General features: G+C 44.7%; 1 protein-coding gene and 1 pseudogene across 1 annotated transcript; one reads left to right on the top strand and one right to left on the bottom strand.

Annotated features, from left to right (window-relative positions):
* The first annotated feature begins 649 nt into the window (after nt 1-649).
* Nucleotides 650-4,013, top strand: LOC109891614 (piggyBac transposable element-derived protein 4-like; annotated as a pseudogene).
* Nucleotides 4,014-13,078: 9,065 nt separating this feature from the next.
* On the bottom strand, nt 13,079-17,899 carry LOC109890259 (fibromodulin-like). The gene is made up of 6 exons (XM_020482249.2): nt 17,739-17,899; nt 15,967-16,381; nt 15,715-15,837; nt 15,341-15,481; nt 14,904-15,171; nt 13,079-14,209 (listed from the first exon to the last, which is right to left on the bottom strand). Exons 2-6 carry the CDS (start codon nt 16,336-16,338, stop codon nt 14,058-14,060), a joined length of 1,056 nt encoding a protein of 351 aa, XP_020337838.1. The 5' UTR covers nt 16,339-16,381; nt 17,739-17,899; the 3' UTR covers nt 13,079-14,057.
* Nucleotides 17,900-18,936: the final 1,037 nt, after the last annotated feature.

Raw genomic sequence — 18,936 nt, forward strand, 5'->3', positions numbered from 1 at the left:
AGTACAGATACCCACAAAAACGACTTAAGTAGCACTTTAATAAGTAGTTTTACTTAAGTACTTTACACCACTACTTTTTAAGTAGTTGTACTTAAGTACTTTACACCACTGACTATTTCTAGTGGGTTTATTCTATCAATGCCAAACAAAACAGGTTACCTATAATTTTTGTCAAGTGCGTTGTAGTTTTTTCTTTGTGTGAGTATGTGCTTATGTGTATGTGTGTGTCTGCATGTGCATGTGTTTTGGATGCATGTGTGGATCTGTGTGTGTGGATCTGTGTGTGTGTGTGTGTGTGTGTGTGTGTGCCTTAGACCACAATGATACTATTAAGGAGCCTACTCCTTTAAAGTCCAAATAACTTATATGTTACGTTCAGAGGTAAACTGGTTCTGTCAGCAAAAACAGCCAAACATTCCATCTAAATGTCAATCGATTCTCAATAGTGATACGGTTCTAAAACATAAAGCCCTCCGTTTTCATATCACATAAAAAATAATTGAGCAAATGCAACATAAACACTTACTGTACACTGTTTTAACCGGTTTTAACACAGTTGCAGCTGACAGTATTTTCTGGCATCCTTCTTCCAATTGGTTGCCTCTGTCTTCCGTCGGTCTTCCTTTGACATGCGCTGTAACATTGAAATATGGCTGTGTGGGAACTCTAACCCTATAAAGGTGTGTAGTAATTTAACCTTTTGTTTTATGAAAAACTTTCTTGATTATATGACAGTAAATATCCAAAGGTTTCCAAAGCCGTATCATAAGCAAGGGTTTCAACATGTAGACAAAGTGTTGGGAGTATTGTACACAGTCCTGCACCATCGTCAATGCTTCAGCTGAGAACCACAGAGGGAGCCCTCTTTGTTAAACAAAAGCTAGTGTGTGCCTATGTCACAGGATCTGATAGTTGTTGAGAATCATCTTGTAAAAACATACCTGCCTCACAAACAAATCTGGGTTGTGTGTTCTGTGTGACTGCCATGGGTTAGCTGATTTCCTGGTATGTTTTTAAAAACATACTGATGGTGTTTTATGAATAATGTAGTGATGCATTGCAACAGTATTGGAAACAATAAGAGAAGCAGGTGTTTTTTCTGGACTCTTTTGACTGATTCTATTGTATTAGGGGATAGTGTCATATCTGTCTCTAAAATAACTGTTCTCAAAAGTTAAGATATGTCATATCACTTTGGTGATGTATAACTAACTGTTTTACACCATCACTAAATACACCAACTTAGTTGCCGGGGACAATGCCAATTTGTTTTCACATTCATTAGAAGGTATTTTGGTATTTTATTAGCGAAAGCAGCAAGTACTCTCCCTGGGTTCCACACAAAACATGAAACATGACATAATACAAAACATTAATAGACAAGAACAGAACTACATATATTTAACCCTCCCGTGGTCCTGGGGTCAGGGTGACCCAGGTCCTGTGTGTGGAGGGCTCCCCTTTCTGTGCTCGCGGGTCAGAGCGACCCAGGCCCTGTGTTTCCAGGGCTCCCGCTCTGCGCTGGCGGGTCAGAGCGACCGTGCCAGCCACTGGCGAGGCGTGTGCCTTTGAGCGTAGTAGAGAGTCTGCGAGTGTGGTGAGGCTGTGCCCGGCTCCCCGCTCTGCTCTCTTCGCTCTGCGCTCAGAGCGACCCTGGCAGCCACTGGCGAGGCGTGTGCCGTCGAGCGTAGTAGAGAGTCTGCGAGTGTGGCGAGGCTGTGCCCGGCTCCCCGCTCTGTGCTCTTGGCTCACCGCTCTGCGCTCGTGGGTCAGAGCGACCCAGCCAGCCGGGGCACGTCCCCGCTGTGTGCTAGAGAGCAGCCGAGTGTTGTAGTTGCGCTCTGCGCTCGTGGGTCAGTGCGACCCAGGCCCTGTGTTTCCAGGGCTGGCCCTCTGCGCCAGGATTGCCGGATTGCCAGGAGGAGGAGGAGGAAGAGGTTTTGGAAGACAAAGATGGGGAGGAATACAACCCCGAACGCCGCGAGGTCGACGATGCCTCTTCTCTCTCTTCTGAGGAAGAGCAGCACGAGGAAGAGCCGCCCGAGGACGAGCACGAGGACGAGCACGAAGAGATCTCCTCGGTCCCGGACCAAAGGGAGCCGCCGTTGCTGTCGGAAAACGGCAAAATCGAGTGGTCCCCCGTGGCCTATGGCCGCCACCGCGGGCCCCTCGCGATCTGCCACGCCGGGCCGGACCAGACTCCAGGCCCCATGGCCTATGCCGCGACCCAGGCCCGCGACATCGCATCCGCCTTCCACCTGTTTGTTACACCGGCGATAGAAAGGATAATTGTGGAAATGAGGAACATGCACGGGGCCAGAAAATACGGCGACGGCTGGCGACCCATGGACACCACGGACCTGCGCGCCTACATAGGGCTGCTGATCCTAGCGGGTGTCTACAGGTCCCGACCCATGGACGCCACGGACCTGCGCGCCTACATAGGGCTGCTGATCCTAGCGGGTGTCTACAGGTCCCGACCCATGGACGCCACGGACCTGCGCGCCTACGTAGGGCTGCTGATCATAGCGGGCGTCTACAGGTCCCGACCCATGGACACCACGGACCTGCGCGCCTACATAGGGCTGCTGATCCTAGCGGGTGTCTACAGGTCCCGACCCATGGACACCACGGACCTGCGCGCCTACATAGGGCTGCTGATCCTAGCGGGCGTCTACAGGTCCCGACCCATGGACGCCACGGACCTGCGCGCCTACATAGGGCTGCTGATCCTAGCGGTCGTCTACAGGTCCCGGGGCGAGGCCGCGGCAAGCCTGTGGGACGCTGAGAGCGGCAGGACCGTGTTCCGAGCCACCATGCCGCTCAAGGTCTTTCACAGGTACTCGAGGCTGCTGCGTATCGACGATCGCCAGTCGAGACCCGCCAGACTCGCCACGGACAAACTCGCAGCCATACGCGGCTGCCGGCCCTCTACAACCCGGGACCCGACGTGACGGTGGATGAGCAACTGGTCCCGTTCAGAGGTACTGTGCTTGTGCGTGCGCGTGTGTGCGCATGTGCTTATATGTCTATACAGAGAGGCAGTGCTGCCGTAGCAGCGGTACAAGCAGCGGCTGTAGCAGCGCTGGCAGCGTGTGTAACACAAAATTTGGCCCTTGGCCCCCGTGACACAGTAACCACACTAATCTCTTGTCCCCTTTCCAAAAGGCCGCTGTCCTTTCCGTCAGTACATCCCCAGCAAGCCGGCCAAATACGGCATCAAGTCGTGGGTGGCCTGCGAGGCCAAGTCCAGCTACGCTTGGAAGATGCAAGTGTACACCGGCAAGGCGTCCGGCGGAGGCCCCGAGAAGAACCAGGGGATGCGCGTCGTCCTCGATCTGACAACGGGCCTGATCGGTCGCAATGTCACCTGCGACAACTTCTTCACCTCTTACGACCTGGGCCAGCGGCTCCTCGAGAGGAACCTCACCATGGTGGGCACGGTGAGAAAGAACAAGGCCGAGCTCCCGCCCGCGCTGCTCGAGTCCAGGGGCAGACAGGTCCTGTCCTCCAGGTTCGCCTTCACGCCCACCGCCACTCTGGTGTCCTACCTGGCAATGAAAAACAAGAACGTGCTACTTTTGAGCACGCTGCACACAGAGGGCCACATTAGCGATCGCCGCGACAGGAAGCCGGCTCTCATCCTAGACTACAACTGCAACAAGGGCGGCGTGAACAACCTAGACAAGGTGGTCGGCATCTACAGCTGCAGACGGATGACTGCCCGCTGGCCCCTGGTCGTCTTCCACAACATCCTCGACGTGTCCTCCTACAACACCTTTGTCATATGGCGAGAGATCAAGCCTGACTGGATGCCTGGCAAGCGGAACAAGCGCAGGGTGTTCCTCGAGCAGCTGATCCAAAGAAGGCAGCATCTGCCCCGCACCGAAGCGGCGTCAGCGCTTGTCAAATCCTACAGAGTGCTACGGAGGCGGTGGCGGCGGCGCCTTGTGATCAACGGCCGCTGGCACGGCCGCTGCCCCGCTCGTTGCCCCGGCCACCGGGGCAAGTAAGAGGAAGAGGTGTCAGCTCTGCCCACCCAAGAAGGACTCCAAGACACACACGGTGTGCTGCAGGTGTAAGAAATACATCTGCAAAGGCTGTTCACACGCCTACTGTCACACTTGCGCACATTGGGCCTTTAGCCAGGACGGGACAGGGTGACCCGGAGGATGCGGGGACTAGACACAATACCAGGACAATGGGAGGGTTAAAACATCACATATAGCCTACAAATCAGTACATACACACAAAATATCTAGGTCAAACAGGGGAGAGGCGTTGCGCCATGAGGTTATGCTTTATCTGTTTTTTTTAAACTGGGTTTGCTGTTCACATGAACAATCACAGATGGAAGGGAGTTCCATGTAATCATGGCTCTATATAATTCTGTGAGTTTTCTTTAATTTGTACTGGATTTGGGAACTGTGAAAAGCAGTGCCTAAAATACAATTTGTGATTCATTTTTGCACACAAATCCTTTGTGTGCAAAAATGACACCAACAAAACACCCCGAAATGGATGTCCATGCTTTGTAATGTTTCTAAAACAATATATGTATTACTTGTAAGAAGTAATGTGGTAAGTAAATGAACTTTTAACCTAAATATTGGATACAAAAATGTTCACCTACCCCTTTAAGGGTGGGAGGTTACCGTGGTAACACTACTCCAGTCATTGTCTTCTCTTCCCTAGCTGTTGAAACTCAAACATTGAAAAACAACCTAGCTTGTGAACAAAACAATGTAAATAGCCAAGAAACACCAGGACAAAGTCTCACTTCAGTAGACTTTCATTTCAAATTAATGAGACCAACTTTTATGGGTTGCGCAGCACTTCTAAAAATGAGTCTTTCACTCAGCTCTTCACATGTGCACAGCTCCCAGCCAGGCAGTGTTGCAGTGCAATGTGGAACAGGCTATATGATTCCTAGTTCTTTGACTTTGTGCGATGAATTGACCAACTATGAAACTAAACGGCAGAAATACTTTGAAAACGGCTACTACAGCATTTATTTAGCAATAAATGTGACCATACTTTACTATTTTTATTCACAAATGCGAGTGAAATGCTCACAGTGTGGAGCCTTGACCACCTGCCAACGTGTTAGCCACCAAAGCCAAAATCGAACCACATTTGATAGGTGGCAGGTGTTAATTTTAGGCCCTGGTGAAAAGACCCCAGGTGGCGGGGCAAGTGCATGTGTGTAAATTGACTATGCAAACAATTTTGGATTTTCAACACATTAATGTTTCTTATAAAAAGAAATGATGCAGTCAGTCTCTCCTCTACTTTTAGCCAAGAGAGACTGACTGCATAATGTTGATATTAGCCCTCTGAATACAGTGAAAAGCAAAAAGTGCTGCTCTCTTCTCTGCCAGCTGCAGTTTTTCTTGTTATTTTTTTGCAGCAGCTGACCATATGACTGGGCAATAATGAAGATAAGATAAAACTAGGATTTTCTTTGTGGAATGTGGTGTCAAAAAAGAAGAGCATCTCTTTGTCACTGTCATTGTCTCCCCATCTTTACAGCCATTGAAATAATATGTTTTGAGCATGACAGTTTACAATCCAAGGTAACACTAAGTAATTTAGTGACCTCAACTTGCTCAACAGCCACATTATTCATTATTAGATTCAGCTGAAGTCTAGAACGTAGAGAATTATTTTTACCAAATACAATTCTCTTAGTTCTAGAGATGTTCAGGACTAGTTTATTATTGGCAACCCATTCTAAAACTGACTGCAATTATTTGTTTAGGGTTGCAGTGATTTCACTAGCTGTGGTCGCTGACTCGTATAGGGTTGAATTATCAGCATACATAAACACACAGGCTTTGTTTAATGCCAGTGGCAGGTAATTAGTAAAAATAGAAAAGAGTAGAGGGCCTAGAAAACGGCCGTGTGTTTCACCACACTTTATATCTTTTTAACATTAGAGAAGCATCCATTAAAGAAAACCCTCTGTGTTCTATTAGATCGATAGCTCTGAAATCACAATATGGTAGAGGTTGAAAAGCCTCAACAACAGGTTCTGGTCAATAATATAAAAGGCTGCACTGAAATCAAACAGTACAGCACCCCCAATCTTATTATTATCAATTTATTTCATTTGTGTAAGTGCAATACATGTTGAGTGCCCTTCTCTATAAACATGCTGAACGTCTGTTGTTAATTTGTTTACAGAGAAATTGCATTGTCAAAAACAGCAAGCTGATTGGTCGGCTGTTATAACCAGTAAAATGTGATTTACCATTCTTGGGTAGTGGAACGACTTTGACTTCCCTCCAGGTCTGAGGATAAACATTTTTCATATGACAAATAGGAGTGGCAATATAGTCCGCTACTACCATCCTCAGTAGCTTTCTCTCTTAAGTTGTCAAGACTAGGTGGGTTGTCATTATTGATGGCCAACAATAATCTTTCTACCTCACCCACACTAACTTTACAGAATTCAAAATTACAATGCTTTTCTTTCATTATTAGGTCATTTATGAATGCATGTGAAGGCACACAGTTTGTTGTTGGCATTTAATGCCTACATTTGCCTACTTTGCCAATTAAATAGTAATTAAAGTAATTGGCAACATCAAAATGTCTTCTTTCTCTTTGTTCAGTTTAGTCACATCATTTCTCAATTGACAGTAAATTTGCCAATCAAATGTGCAGCCAGATGTATTCACCACTCTGTTTGCCTCGTCCCTCTCAACCATACAGCTTTTAAATTCCTTATCAATCCACGGGGCCTTAACAGTGCTAGCAGTCAATTTCTTAATAGGTGTATGCTTATCAAGAACTGGAAGAAACAATTTCATAAATTCATCAAGTGCAGCATCTGGATGCTCCTCATTACACACTATAGTGAGAAGCTTCCTCTTGAGCGGACAGCTTGATGAAAAGCAGTCTTTATTCAGGTCACCCAGAAAATATAACTCTCTGTTAACATCACACACAATATCAGGCATAGCACATATATAGTTGAAGTCGGAAGTTTACATACACTTAGGTTGGAGTCATTAAAACTAGTTTTTCAACCACTCCACAAATTTCTTGTCAACAAACTATAGTTTGGGCAAGTCGGTTAGAACATCTACTTTGTGCATGACACAAGTCATTTTTCCAACAATTGTTTACATACAGATTATTTCACTTATAATTCACTGTATCACAATTCCAGTGGGTCAGAAGTTTACATACACTAAGTTGACTGTGCCTTTAAACAGCTTGGAAAATTCCAGAAAATTATGTGATGGCTTTAGAAGCTTCTGATAGGCTAATTGACATCATTGGAGTCAATTGGAGGTGTACCTGTGGATTTATTTCAAGGCCTACCTTCAAACTCAGTGCCTCTTTGCTTGACATCATGGGAATATTGTTTTTAAATCAACCAAGACCTCAGAAAAAAATTGTAGACCTCCACAAGTCTGGTTCATCCTTGGGAGCAATTTCCAAATGCCTGAAGGTACCACGTTCATCTGTACATACAATAGTATGCAAGTATAAACACCATGGGACCACGCAGCTGTCATACCGCTCAGGAAGGCGATGCATTCTGTCTCCTAGAGATGAACGTACGTTGGTGTGAAAAGTGCAAATCAATCCCAGAACAACAGCAAAGGACCCTGTGAAAATGCTGGAGGAAACAGGTACAAAAGTATCTATAGCCACAGTAAAATGAGTCCTATAACCTGAAAGGCCGCTCAGCAAGGAAGAAGCCACTGCTCAAAACCACCATAAAAAAAAGCCAGACTACAGTTTGCAACTGCACTGTTTGGCCATAATGACCATGGTTATGTTTGGAGGAAAAAGGGGGAGGTTTGCAAGGCCAAAGAACACCATCCCAACCGTGAAGCAGGGGGTGGCAGCATCATGTTGTTGAGGTGCTTTGCTGCAGGAGGGACTGGTGCACTTCACAAAATAGAATGCACCATGAGGCAGGAAAATTATGTGGACATATTGAAGCAACATCCCAAGACATCAGTCAGGAAGTTAAAGCTTGGTTGCAATTGGGTCTTCCAAATGGACCATGACCCCAAGCATTCTTCCAAAGTTGTGGCAAAATGGCTTAAGGACTTAAGAACTGAAAAGGTGTGTGCGAGCAAGGAGGCCTACAAACCTGACTCAGTTACAGCAGCTCTGTCAGGAGGAATGGGCCAAAATTCACTTAACTTATTGTGTTAAGCTTGTGGAAGGCTACCCGAAACATTTGACCCAAGTTAAAAAATTTAAATACAATGCTACCAAGTAGTAATTGAGTGTACTTCTGACCCACTGGGAATGTGATGAAAGAAATAAAAGCTGAAATAAATCATTCTCTCTACTATTATTCTGACATTTCACATTCTTAAAATAGTGGTGATCCTAACTGACCTAAAACAGGGAATTTTACTCTGATTAAATGTTAGGAATTGTGAAAAACTGAGTTTAAATGTATTTGGCTAAGGTGTATGTAAAGGTGTATGGCCTATAGTAGCACCCCAAAAGAAGAGGCTTTAGGTGAGGCAGGTGAAAGTGGAATTGAGTCTGAGATGAGCAATATATGAACGTTATCTGATTTTAGCAAGTTATTGATTTCATAAACCTTATTTCCGTGGCAATATTTAATATGTACAATGTTTTGCTCTTTCCTGGGTAGCTTATCGGAGATAGACATAATATGAAGAAAAAACAGAAAGCATGACAAGAACATTGTCAATCAGGCACTTTTGAGTATCAATTGGTGTATGTACTGTATATGTGATGTGGAGCTGAAGTTGCTGACCCGAAGCTCGGCTCTCTCACTGCTACAAGTATTTTGGGAGGGAGGGTGGACAATGAGCCTGTCATAGTGGATGTAAGCAATGTTCCCACGCTCTCTGGCAGCGATAAGTACTTTACACCTCTGGCGCAAATCGCTTCCGAGTAGTCCTGATTAAGGAAGAGTTCTTGGACCTCTCCAGAACAGCCATCTTGTCCTTAAATTTAAGTAATTTAGCAGATACTCTTATCCAGAGCAATTTACAGGAACAGTTAGGGTTAAGTGCCTTACTCAAGGGCATGTCAACAGATATATCAGCTAGTTGGTTTGGGGATTTGAACCAGAAACCTTTTGGTTACTGACCAAACACTCTGAACTGCTATGCTACCACTATCGCTATCAGCCACCATCGATGTCAGGGAAGTGGTGAGAAGTATTGTTGATGTTCTCACACTACCTGTAGCAGTAACAGCAGAGGCAGAGGAGGCGAGGTAGGGACAGAGAGGATGTAGTCAGATATATAGAGATACTGGATGTAGTCTACTGTAGTAGGCCTACAGGTTGGAGGTGGTTCTCAGAGCTGGGCTGTATAGACAATAGTTTCTATGGCATCACAAATACACACCTATAGAGTAAACACGCAATTGGAATAATGTATATTAAGCTATCGACAAATATATTTAAGCACTGAGTTACCTCATTCATCCGTCATGACTGACTGTTGCACTGCATGATTGTTGTGTATGTGAGCAAGGGTGAAGTGAGTTCATTACTCATCTGCTGACACAGAGAGAGATGGTCACATTACAGTAGCAGCACCCTCATCATAGGATTAGAGGTTAGTTGGCCACACACACACACACACACACACACTACATCATGTTGTTGCCATTGTACAGGACACTGTATTTTTCCAGGACTGTGAGATTACAGTATGGTTTCAGTCTTAAACAGTCATTTACGGTAATCCTGACCGCAGAAAACTAGTAAAGACAACAGACATGTTACGCATCAAAATATTGTTAGTTTAAAGTTCATTGAGAGTCAAAATCAGGTTTTTGATGAAATTGGATCATATTTAAAGGAAACCAGATCAAAGTCTTCTTGGTCATGGAAACTTGGCCATGGAAACCAGATCATCTTGACCATGTTCTGTTATAATCTCCACCTGGCACAGGCCTCATAACCTGGTTCCTCTCTAGGATTCTTCCTAGGTTCTGGCCTTTCTAGGGAGTTCTTTCTAGCACCCGTGGTTCTACACCTGCATTGCTTGCTGTTTGGGGATTTAGGCTTCTGTACAGCACTTTGTGACATCAGCTGATGTTAGAAGGGATTTTTAAATACATTTTATTCATTGATTGTTTGATTTTGTTGTCCTTAAGCCATTTTGCCACAACTTTGGGAGTACGCTTGGGGTCATTGTCCAAAAAGAATGATCTTTGTCCCCATGTGCAGTTGCAAACCGTACTCTGACTTTTTTATGGCGGTTTTGGAGCGGTGGAATCTTCCTTGCTGAGCAGCCTTTCAGGTTATGTTGATATAGGACTCGTTTTACAGTGGATATAGATACTTTTCTACATGTTTCCTCCAGCATCTTCACAAGGTCCTTTGCTGTTGTGCTGGGATTGATTTGCACTTTTCGCACCAAAGTACATTCATCTCTAGGAGACAGAACGCGTCTCCTTCAGTCTCCTTGCTCCAAAGGATGAACCAGACTTGTGGAGGTCTACAAAAAATGTTTTGAGGTTCTTGGTGATTTCTTTTGATTTTCCCATGATGTCAAGCAAACGGACACTGAGTTTGAAGTTAGGCCTTGAAATAAATCTACAGGTACACCTCCAATTGACTCCAATGATGTCAATTATTCTATCAGAAGCTTCAAAGTCATTACATAATTTTCTTGAATTTTCCAAGCTGTTTAAAGGCACAGTCAACTTAGTGTATGTAAACTTCTGACCCACTGGAATTGTGATACAGTGAATTATAAGTGAAATAATCTGTCTGTAAACAATTGTTGGAAAAATGACTTGTGTCATGCACAAAGTAGATGTCCTGACCAACTTGCCAAATCTGTAGTTTGTGGTGGTTGAAAACCGAGTTTTAATGACTCCAACTTAAGTGTATGTAAACTTCTGACTTCAACTGTATATTTTCCAACAACAAACGGGGCTATACATTTGGGTGAGGTTTTTTTCTGTCCTGAGTAGCATCATTTCACTTCCAAAAATAAAATTAAACAATCTAGTGTTTAGCGAACAGTAGTACCCGCAAAACACCAGTCTCAACATCAACAGTGAAGAGGCAACTCTGGGATGCTGGCCTTCTAGGCAGAGTTGCAAAGAAATAGCCATATCTCAGACTGGCCAATATGGCAAAATAACATAGACACTGGACAGAGGAACTCTGCCTAGAAGGCCAGCATCCCAGAGTCACCATTTCACTGTTGACGTTGAGACTGGTGTTTTGCTGGTACTATTTAATGAAGCTGCCAGTTGAGGACTTGTGAGGCATCTGTTTTTCAAACTAGACACTCTAATGTACTTGTCTTCTTGCTCAGTTGTGCACCGGGGCCTCCCACTTCTCTTTCTATTCTGGTTATAGCCAGTTTGCGCTGTTCTGTGAAGGGAGTTGTACACAGTGTTGTACCAGATCTGCAGCTCCTTGGCAATTTCTCGCATGGAATAGCCACTTCTCAGAACAAGAACAGACTGACGACTTTCAGAAGAAAGTTCTTTGTTTCTCGCTATTTATCGCCTGTAATCGAACCCACAAATGCTGATGCTCCAAATACTCAACAAGTCTAAAGACGGCCAGTTGTATTGCTTCTTTAATCAGAACAACAGTTTTTAGCTGTGCTAACATAATTGCAAAGGGGTTTTCTAATTATCAATTAGCCTTTTAAAATGCTAAACTTGGATTAGCTAACACAGGGTGCCATTGGAACAAAGGAGTGATGGTTGCTGATAATGGGCCTCTGTGTGCCTATGTAGATATTCCATATAAAATCAGCCATTTATATCTACAATAGTCATTTAAAACATTAACTATGTCTACACTGTATTTCGGATCTATTTTATTTTATTTTAATGGATGAAAAAATTGCTTTTCTTTCAAAAAGAAGGACATTTCTTTAGTATATGTCCGTTACGTGTATGGGGGGTCAATTAAGGAAGATATCCTCTTCTGGAAACCAGGACAACAGGAGATTATATTTTTAAGGTACTGGACATCTTTGTGACATCAAATGGACTCTGGTGCTCAAGATGTGTTGGTATCTGTACTGATGGCACAAAAGCCATGACAGGGAGACATAGTGGAGTGGTAATACGCGTGCAAGCAGTTGCTCCCGACGCCACTTGGGTACACTGCAGCATCCACCGAGAGGCTCTTGCTGCCAAGGGAATGCCTGACAGTTTGAAAGACATTTTGGACACTACAGTGAAAATGGTTAACTTTGTTAAAGCAAGGCCCCTGAACTGTCGTATTTTCTACGCTATGCAATGATATGGGCAGCAACCATGAAACGCTTTTACAACATACAGATGTGCGCTAGTAATCAAGGGGCAAAGTATTGACAGGCTTTCACGATGACAAGTTTCTCACATGACTGGCCTGTCTGGGTGAGGTTTTTTTCTCGCCAAAATGATCTGAATCTAGGATTACAGTGTCTTCACTGACATTTTCAACCTCTGCCTGACCGAGTCTGGGATACCTACATGTTTCAAGCAGACCTCCAACGTTCCTGGGCCCAAGGAAGCGAAGGTATCCTGCTTAAATGATTAGTGCCCCGTAGCACTCACTTCGGTAGCCATGAAGTGCTTTGAAACGCCCAGTACATCACTATTGCCGAGCTTTTATTATCTATGCATAGTCACTTCACCCCTACCTACATGTACAAATGACCTCGACTAACCTGTACCCCCACACATTGACTCGGTACCAGTACCCCAGGTGGGTGATAGACATTGATGGTGGACAAGGTGGACAAGGTTTTCCCACCTTACCATTCAAAGCACTTACCTTGGAAGTGTGTGATTTTGTGTGTGCAGAAAGAGTCTATAGAAAATAGTGTGTTTGTAAGCGTGTATATGTGTGCGCCATAGAGACATTGTTGGGTGATCGGGTATCGGTCTCTGTTTGTGTCTCTGTCCCTGTCCTTGTCCCTGCCTCTGTCTCTCGTATCACAAACTGCAGACACAACCCAATGAAAGCTAATTTCTGGGTATCGTCTGGCCCAGTGGATTTACTGTGACACTCAAGTTACATTTTTTGTCCCGAAAACTATATTGATTTTGTGAAACAAGAGATTGAACCTAAACAATAATCCAAAATCAAAACCGGTTAAGTCTTAGTAAAACATGAATACCTTTATTAAGTCAATAAGAAACATCAAAACACCAAGGCCCTTAGTCAATACTAATACCAATACATGCAGTAGGCCTACATGTCTTTCATATCATAAATCATATCATAAATCACAACAGTTACATCCCTACTCGGATTAGGGCCGGAACACAGAGATCTGATCCTATGGTATTTCTCTGAGGCTCATATGTTGTCAGACAATGTAAATTATGGCCAGAACCACCATTCGTCCATAATTTTTTTCTGACCGTCAAAAGTTGACATGAAGTTGACTTTGGAAGCTCTTTCAACATGCTTTGAACATTCTATTTCTAACTTGTCCTGATATGGAGATGTATGCTAATGTCCTTTTGAATGATATTAGTAAAACAAACTAAACCAAAATAAACTTGGTGTGCCTTTGTGTCTCATACCCCTCTGCTACCCCTTCTTGGTGAGATTGGGGAATTGCAACGTGATGCTAAAGTTAGGACTGCTGCTTTGATACTAGTTATCACAGCCACCGAGTCGAAATTGGCTATATTGTCAAAATTAATGAAAGCAAAAATGTTCTTCTCAGTCTTCATTTAAGGTTAGGGTTAGGCATAAGTTTAGCAGTGTGGTTAAGGTTAAGGTTAGGGTTAGGTTTAAAATCAGATTTTTGGCAGAAAAATTGTTGCTCAGTTGGCAGCGCTTGGCAAGATTCCCAGGACAACCCATACTTCAAATGTATGCATGCATGACTGCAAGTAATTCTGGATAAAAGCGTCTGCTAAATGGCTAATATATTATAGAAATAGGTGGGGTTTAGCCATAATTATGACTTTGTGGCTTTGGTAACTAGTGACGATCAAACTGCTGCCCTCCGTTCAGGAAATAGGGGAGTTGCAGATGTGTACTGGAAATGCTGCATTCCAGTGTTGAGATGGTTGTTCACACCTTGACGGTGCTGCAGCCTGGTGGTGAGATGGGAGCATTACACCTCGATGGTGTTGGCCATGCGCAGACAAAGGACTGAGTCGGAGGGGACATCCGCGGTGCTGATCTCATTCCCATCCAGACGCACCGTCCTCAGTTTGGAGAAGTTAATCACGTCCACGACACTACAGAAACTACCCAGGGTAAACTCTACAAAGAGAGAGGGAGAGAGCAACAGAGAGGGGAGGGAGACAAGTGTGGGAGAGAGCCAGCGAGAGAGGTAGAGACAGAGAGTGATATTGTTTACATTCTGGCATTCAAACAAAGAGCAAACGTGTTTCTTCAACTTCTAAGTGCTGCTGGAATCACATCATTAGACTATGGACGTGTCCTACCTGCAGCATTGTGTAAGGGAATCTGTGCACCACAACCACACTATGCTGCACAACCACATCACATGACCTGTCCCAAGCACCTTCCCACCTACTGTAACCTACTTTCCCCCCAACCTCAATGGAGCATTGTCATTATGGACTTCAATGGAGCATTGTCATCATGGACTTCAATGGAGCATTGTCATCATGGACTTCAATGGAGCATTGTCATCATGGACTTCAATGGAGCATTGTCATCATGGACTTCAATGGAGCATTGTCATCATGGACTTCAATGGAGCATTGTCATCATGGACTTCAATGGACAGCCAAGATGTTGTGTGCTCATACATGTGCATGTGTATATTCGGCTTGCATGCAAACATGCATACTGTATACAGTTTAAGGATATGATATGTGGTTGCTGTTGATCCTCAGGGGCCTCCGTAGTTCATGTCATGATGAGATGACTCATAAATCAGTTTTGATTATGCTTAATTAGGTTGTCAGACATCACTAATTACACACACCTTTGATGTGGTTGGCCTGTAGGTAGAGGTGCTCTAGCGTCTGGCTGACGGGGGGGATCCTCTCCAGCTGGTTAAAGCTGAGGTCCAGCTCCACCAGGCCAGTCACGTTGAAGGTGTTGGGGGGGATGCCCTTGTCCGTCAGCTGGTTGTGGCCCATGCGAATGTATTGCAGCTGGGAGAACTTACTGAGGAATCCCTCTGGGACAACGCTGATGGCATTAGACTCCAGGTACAGCTGGTGGATGTGCTCTGGGAGGCTGTCTGGAACCTGGAGGGGTCAGTCAGTCAATCAATAGATCACTTGATCAATCAATACAAATGTATTTATATATTGTGTTTTTAAAAAAGTATTTTTGACTAAGTGTTTCACAAAGAGAAGACAGAAAGGTGAAATACACACACACACACACACGCACACACCCGTTACACTACGGTACCTTTTTCAGCTTGTTGCCGCCGATGTCGAGGAGTGTGAGTGAGTTCAACCCCCTAAGAGATGTGCCCATCTCCGTCAGAGCGTTGTCATGGAGATACAGGATGGTCAGGTTGTCCATGCCCTCCAGGGCCTCTGGTGTAATCTAGGCAACCACAACAAAACAAACTTTATTGAAATGATTGCATAAAAACAGTGATGAGGCCCAGAACGCTTGTGGTCTTTCCAAGAGTGTGTTTTTTTTACATGCCTCTTTGACACTTGATTGAAAAACATCTGGATGCACTTCACAATCAAAATAAAGACTGAATACAGATGAAGAAGAATAAAAGTGTTTGAAAGTGCAGTGGTGATGAAGGGTGTGAATGATGCCGTTACCTTGTTGATGTTGTTGTTGTTGAGTCTGAGGTCTCGTAGTGAGCGTGGCAGGTTGGGGGGAACACCAGTCAGGTTGTTATGTTGTAGGTACAGACGCTCCAACCCTTGCAGCTTGGCAAACGCCTGGAATACAATGATGAAAAAAGTATGTTATAATCTATGTAATGATTGGTTGATCGAAGCCTAGTGTAGTGTAGTCTAGTGCTGTATTGTGACGTGCAGTGAAGTGTCATGTTATATAGAGTAACCTACCCTCTTGCCGATTTTGTCTGTAGACAGCGCGTTGTGATGCAACATGACCCAGACTAGGTTAGTAGTGTTAGCCAGGGCGGAGTCTGGCAGGGCGGTGATCTCGTTGTGCTGCAGGTACAGGTACTTCATCCTGGAGGGCACGGTGGGCATGGCTGTCAGCCCCCGTCCGTCACAGTACATAGCGATGGGAAAGGAGGGCGGGCAGTCACACTCATCAGGACACTCCCCCCCGGTGGTGTCGGCCAATAGGGATCCCTCGTTGTAACCGCGACCATGCAGGGCGGACAGCCAGAGAAACGGGTCCTGCCTGTCTGGCATGGCAACGGATAGCGCCATGATGCATACCAAAAGGAACACGCACACACCGCGCATGGTCACACACGCAGGAAAGAACTCACACACAAGTCTGCTGCAGCTAAGAGGAGAGAAAGAGAGGAGACTTACCCAGAGTTCAGAAATGTGAGTTAAACCTACCTGAACATCCTGGAAAATACTCCAAATGACAGTGGAAAAATAATCATCAACCAACCTATACCTACTGTATAAAAAAGGGGCCCAAAGAAATGATAGAACATTGTAAAGGACCCATACTCTCCCATTGGGAGTTGAAACTCATAAAGTACCATCAAGACATTTCTCTGCCCCCCTTTGTAAAAACAACACATATGAAAGTAATGCATTCTTGCTACCAAAGCTTTAATACATAATAAACTCCTGGAATGACTGGAAAATGTAGATGCTAAACATCAAAACACCATAACCAAAGAAAAACCCAAGTCAAATGTTATCTATCAAAATGTAATCTATCACCACATGAAAAGAGAGGAGAGCTACAGGGGATCAGCACACACACACACACACACACACACACACACACACACACACACACACACACACACACACACACACACACACACACACACACACACACACACACACACACACACACACACACAAAACAGATATGAAAACAAGCCAAAGAGCAGCTGCCCATCCAAACAACAGGCACCATTGACTCAACACTAGATATACTGCATGTTAAATACTGTACATTACCTTAGGGGCAGTATTTAAGGATCTTTCTTCATCAGGTAATGGATCCACAGAGGAGAATGTAAATGAATGTACACTCTTAGAAAAAAGGGTTCCAAACGGCTTCTTTGGCTGTCACCACTGGTAGAACTATATTGTGTTCCATGTAGAACTATCTGGAAAAGGGTTCTACAGCCCAATAGGGTTCTACCTTGAACCAAAAAGGGTTCTACCTGAAACCAAAAAGGTTTGGGGACAGCCAAATAACTCTTGTACAGCTAACCTTGTGGGGATACACAATTCAGTCCCAGTATTTTTAACCCCTAAACCTAACCCTAACCCGTACTTTTACCCTAACCCTAATCTTAACCCTAACCCTAAAACCTAACCTTAACCCTAACCCTAATCCTAGCTCCTAAACCTAATTCTAACCCTAACAATAATTCTAACCTTAACCATAAACCCACTAGAAATAGCATTTCACCTTGTGGGGACCAACAAAATGTCCCCAGTTGGTAAAATGTTTGTTTGTTTACTATTCTTGTGGGGAATTCTGGTAGTTAAACATGTTCACACACACACACACACACACACACACACACACACACACACACACACACACCCATACAATATTTGTGCACACACGCACGCACGCACGCACACACACACACACACACAAGAAAACACACATACAATGCTCATGCACACATGCACACACACAAACACACACACCTACCTACCTGACCAGTGAGAACCAGTACCTCTTGAGTCCCTCTTGAGAGGCTGTGCAGGACTGAGAGGGTCTTTGCCAAACACTTTATGAAAACCTCTCTCTCCTTCACTTCCTTCCCTCCTCCATCCCCCTCTCCACCCATCCATTCCATTCCTCTCGACCCCCCCCACTCTACTTTTGCTAGCGTCCCCCTGCCTTTTCTTTCCTCCCTCACCCTTTCCTTTTACCACACACAACCCTGCCCATCTGCTCCCTCCTCTCCTCTGCTGAGTGTCTCTGTTCTTGTCTCAACAGGCATAGTGTTTGGTTGTTCAGAACATAAGAAGACGATCACTGAAAGAAGCTGAATACTGTATTTGGAAAACACATTCAGATGCTGTACTCTACTGATTCTGCAAAGCTGTTCAACCATGAAACTCAATAGAAACTGAACAAAATTAAAACTGACGTAAAAGCATTCCAAAAAGACCACAGTATTGTCCTTCTCCTGAATCTCTTTGGCCTTTCTCTACTTCCTCACTCTTTATCTCTCTCTTTCCCTGCCAGGGCTCTCTTTATCTCTCTCTTTCCCTGCCAGGGCTCTCTTTAGCTCTCTCTTTCCCTGCCAGGGCTCTCTTTATCTCTCTCTTTCCCTGCCAGGGCTCTCTTTATCTCTCGCTTTCCCTTTCTGCCCCTCTTCCCCTGTCAGGGCTCTCTTTATCTCTCTCTTTCCCTGTTTGCCTCTCATCCCCTGTCTGCCTCTCTGAATCTCTCTCTACCCCTGTCTGCCTCTCTGAATCTCTCTTCACCTGTCTGCCTCTCTTACCCTGTATGCCTCTCTTTATCTCTTTCTTTACCTGTCTTCCTTCTCTTTATCTCTCTCTTTCCCTATCTTCCTATCATTATCTCTCTCTTTCCCTGTCTGCCTATCATTATCTCTCTCTTTCCCTGTCTGCCTCGCTTCCCCGTATGCCTCTCTGAATCTATTACTTCATCTGTCTGCCTCTCTTACCCTTTATGCCTCGCTTTATCTCTCTTGTACCCTGTCTGCCCCTGTTAGTCTATCGCTTTTTTCCCTGTATGCCTCTCTTTATCTCACTCTTTACCGGTCTGCCTCTCTTTCTCTCTATTTCTCCGTCTGCCTCTGTCTGCCTCTTTAGCTCTCTCCTCACCTGTCTGCCTCTCTTTACCTCTCCTTTTCCCTGTCTGCCTCTCTTTCTCTCTAT

Source organism: Oncorhynchus kisutch, linkage group LG5 (assembly GCF_002021735.2).
Source record: "Oncorhynchus kisutch isolate 150728-3 linkage group LG5, Okis_V2, whole genome shotgun sequence".
NCBI lineage: Eukaryota > Metazoa > Chordata > Actinopteri > Salmoniformes > Salmonidae > Oncorhynchus > Oncorhynchus kisutch.

Coding starts and splice junctions, on each gene's coding strand:
- LOC109890259 (XM_020482249.2), bottom strand. CDS start 16,338: ATGCGCGGTGTGTGCGTGTTCCTTTTGGTATGCATCATGGCGCTATCC. Junction 15,838..15,966: donor CAGACAAAATCGGCAAGAGG/GTAGGTTACTCT, acceptor ATTGTATTCCAG/GCGTTTGCCAAGCTGCAAGG. Junction 15,482..15,714: donor ACAACAACAACATCAACAAG/GTAACGGCATCA, acceptor GTGGTTGCCTAG/ATTACACCAGAGGCCCTGGA.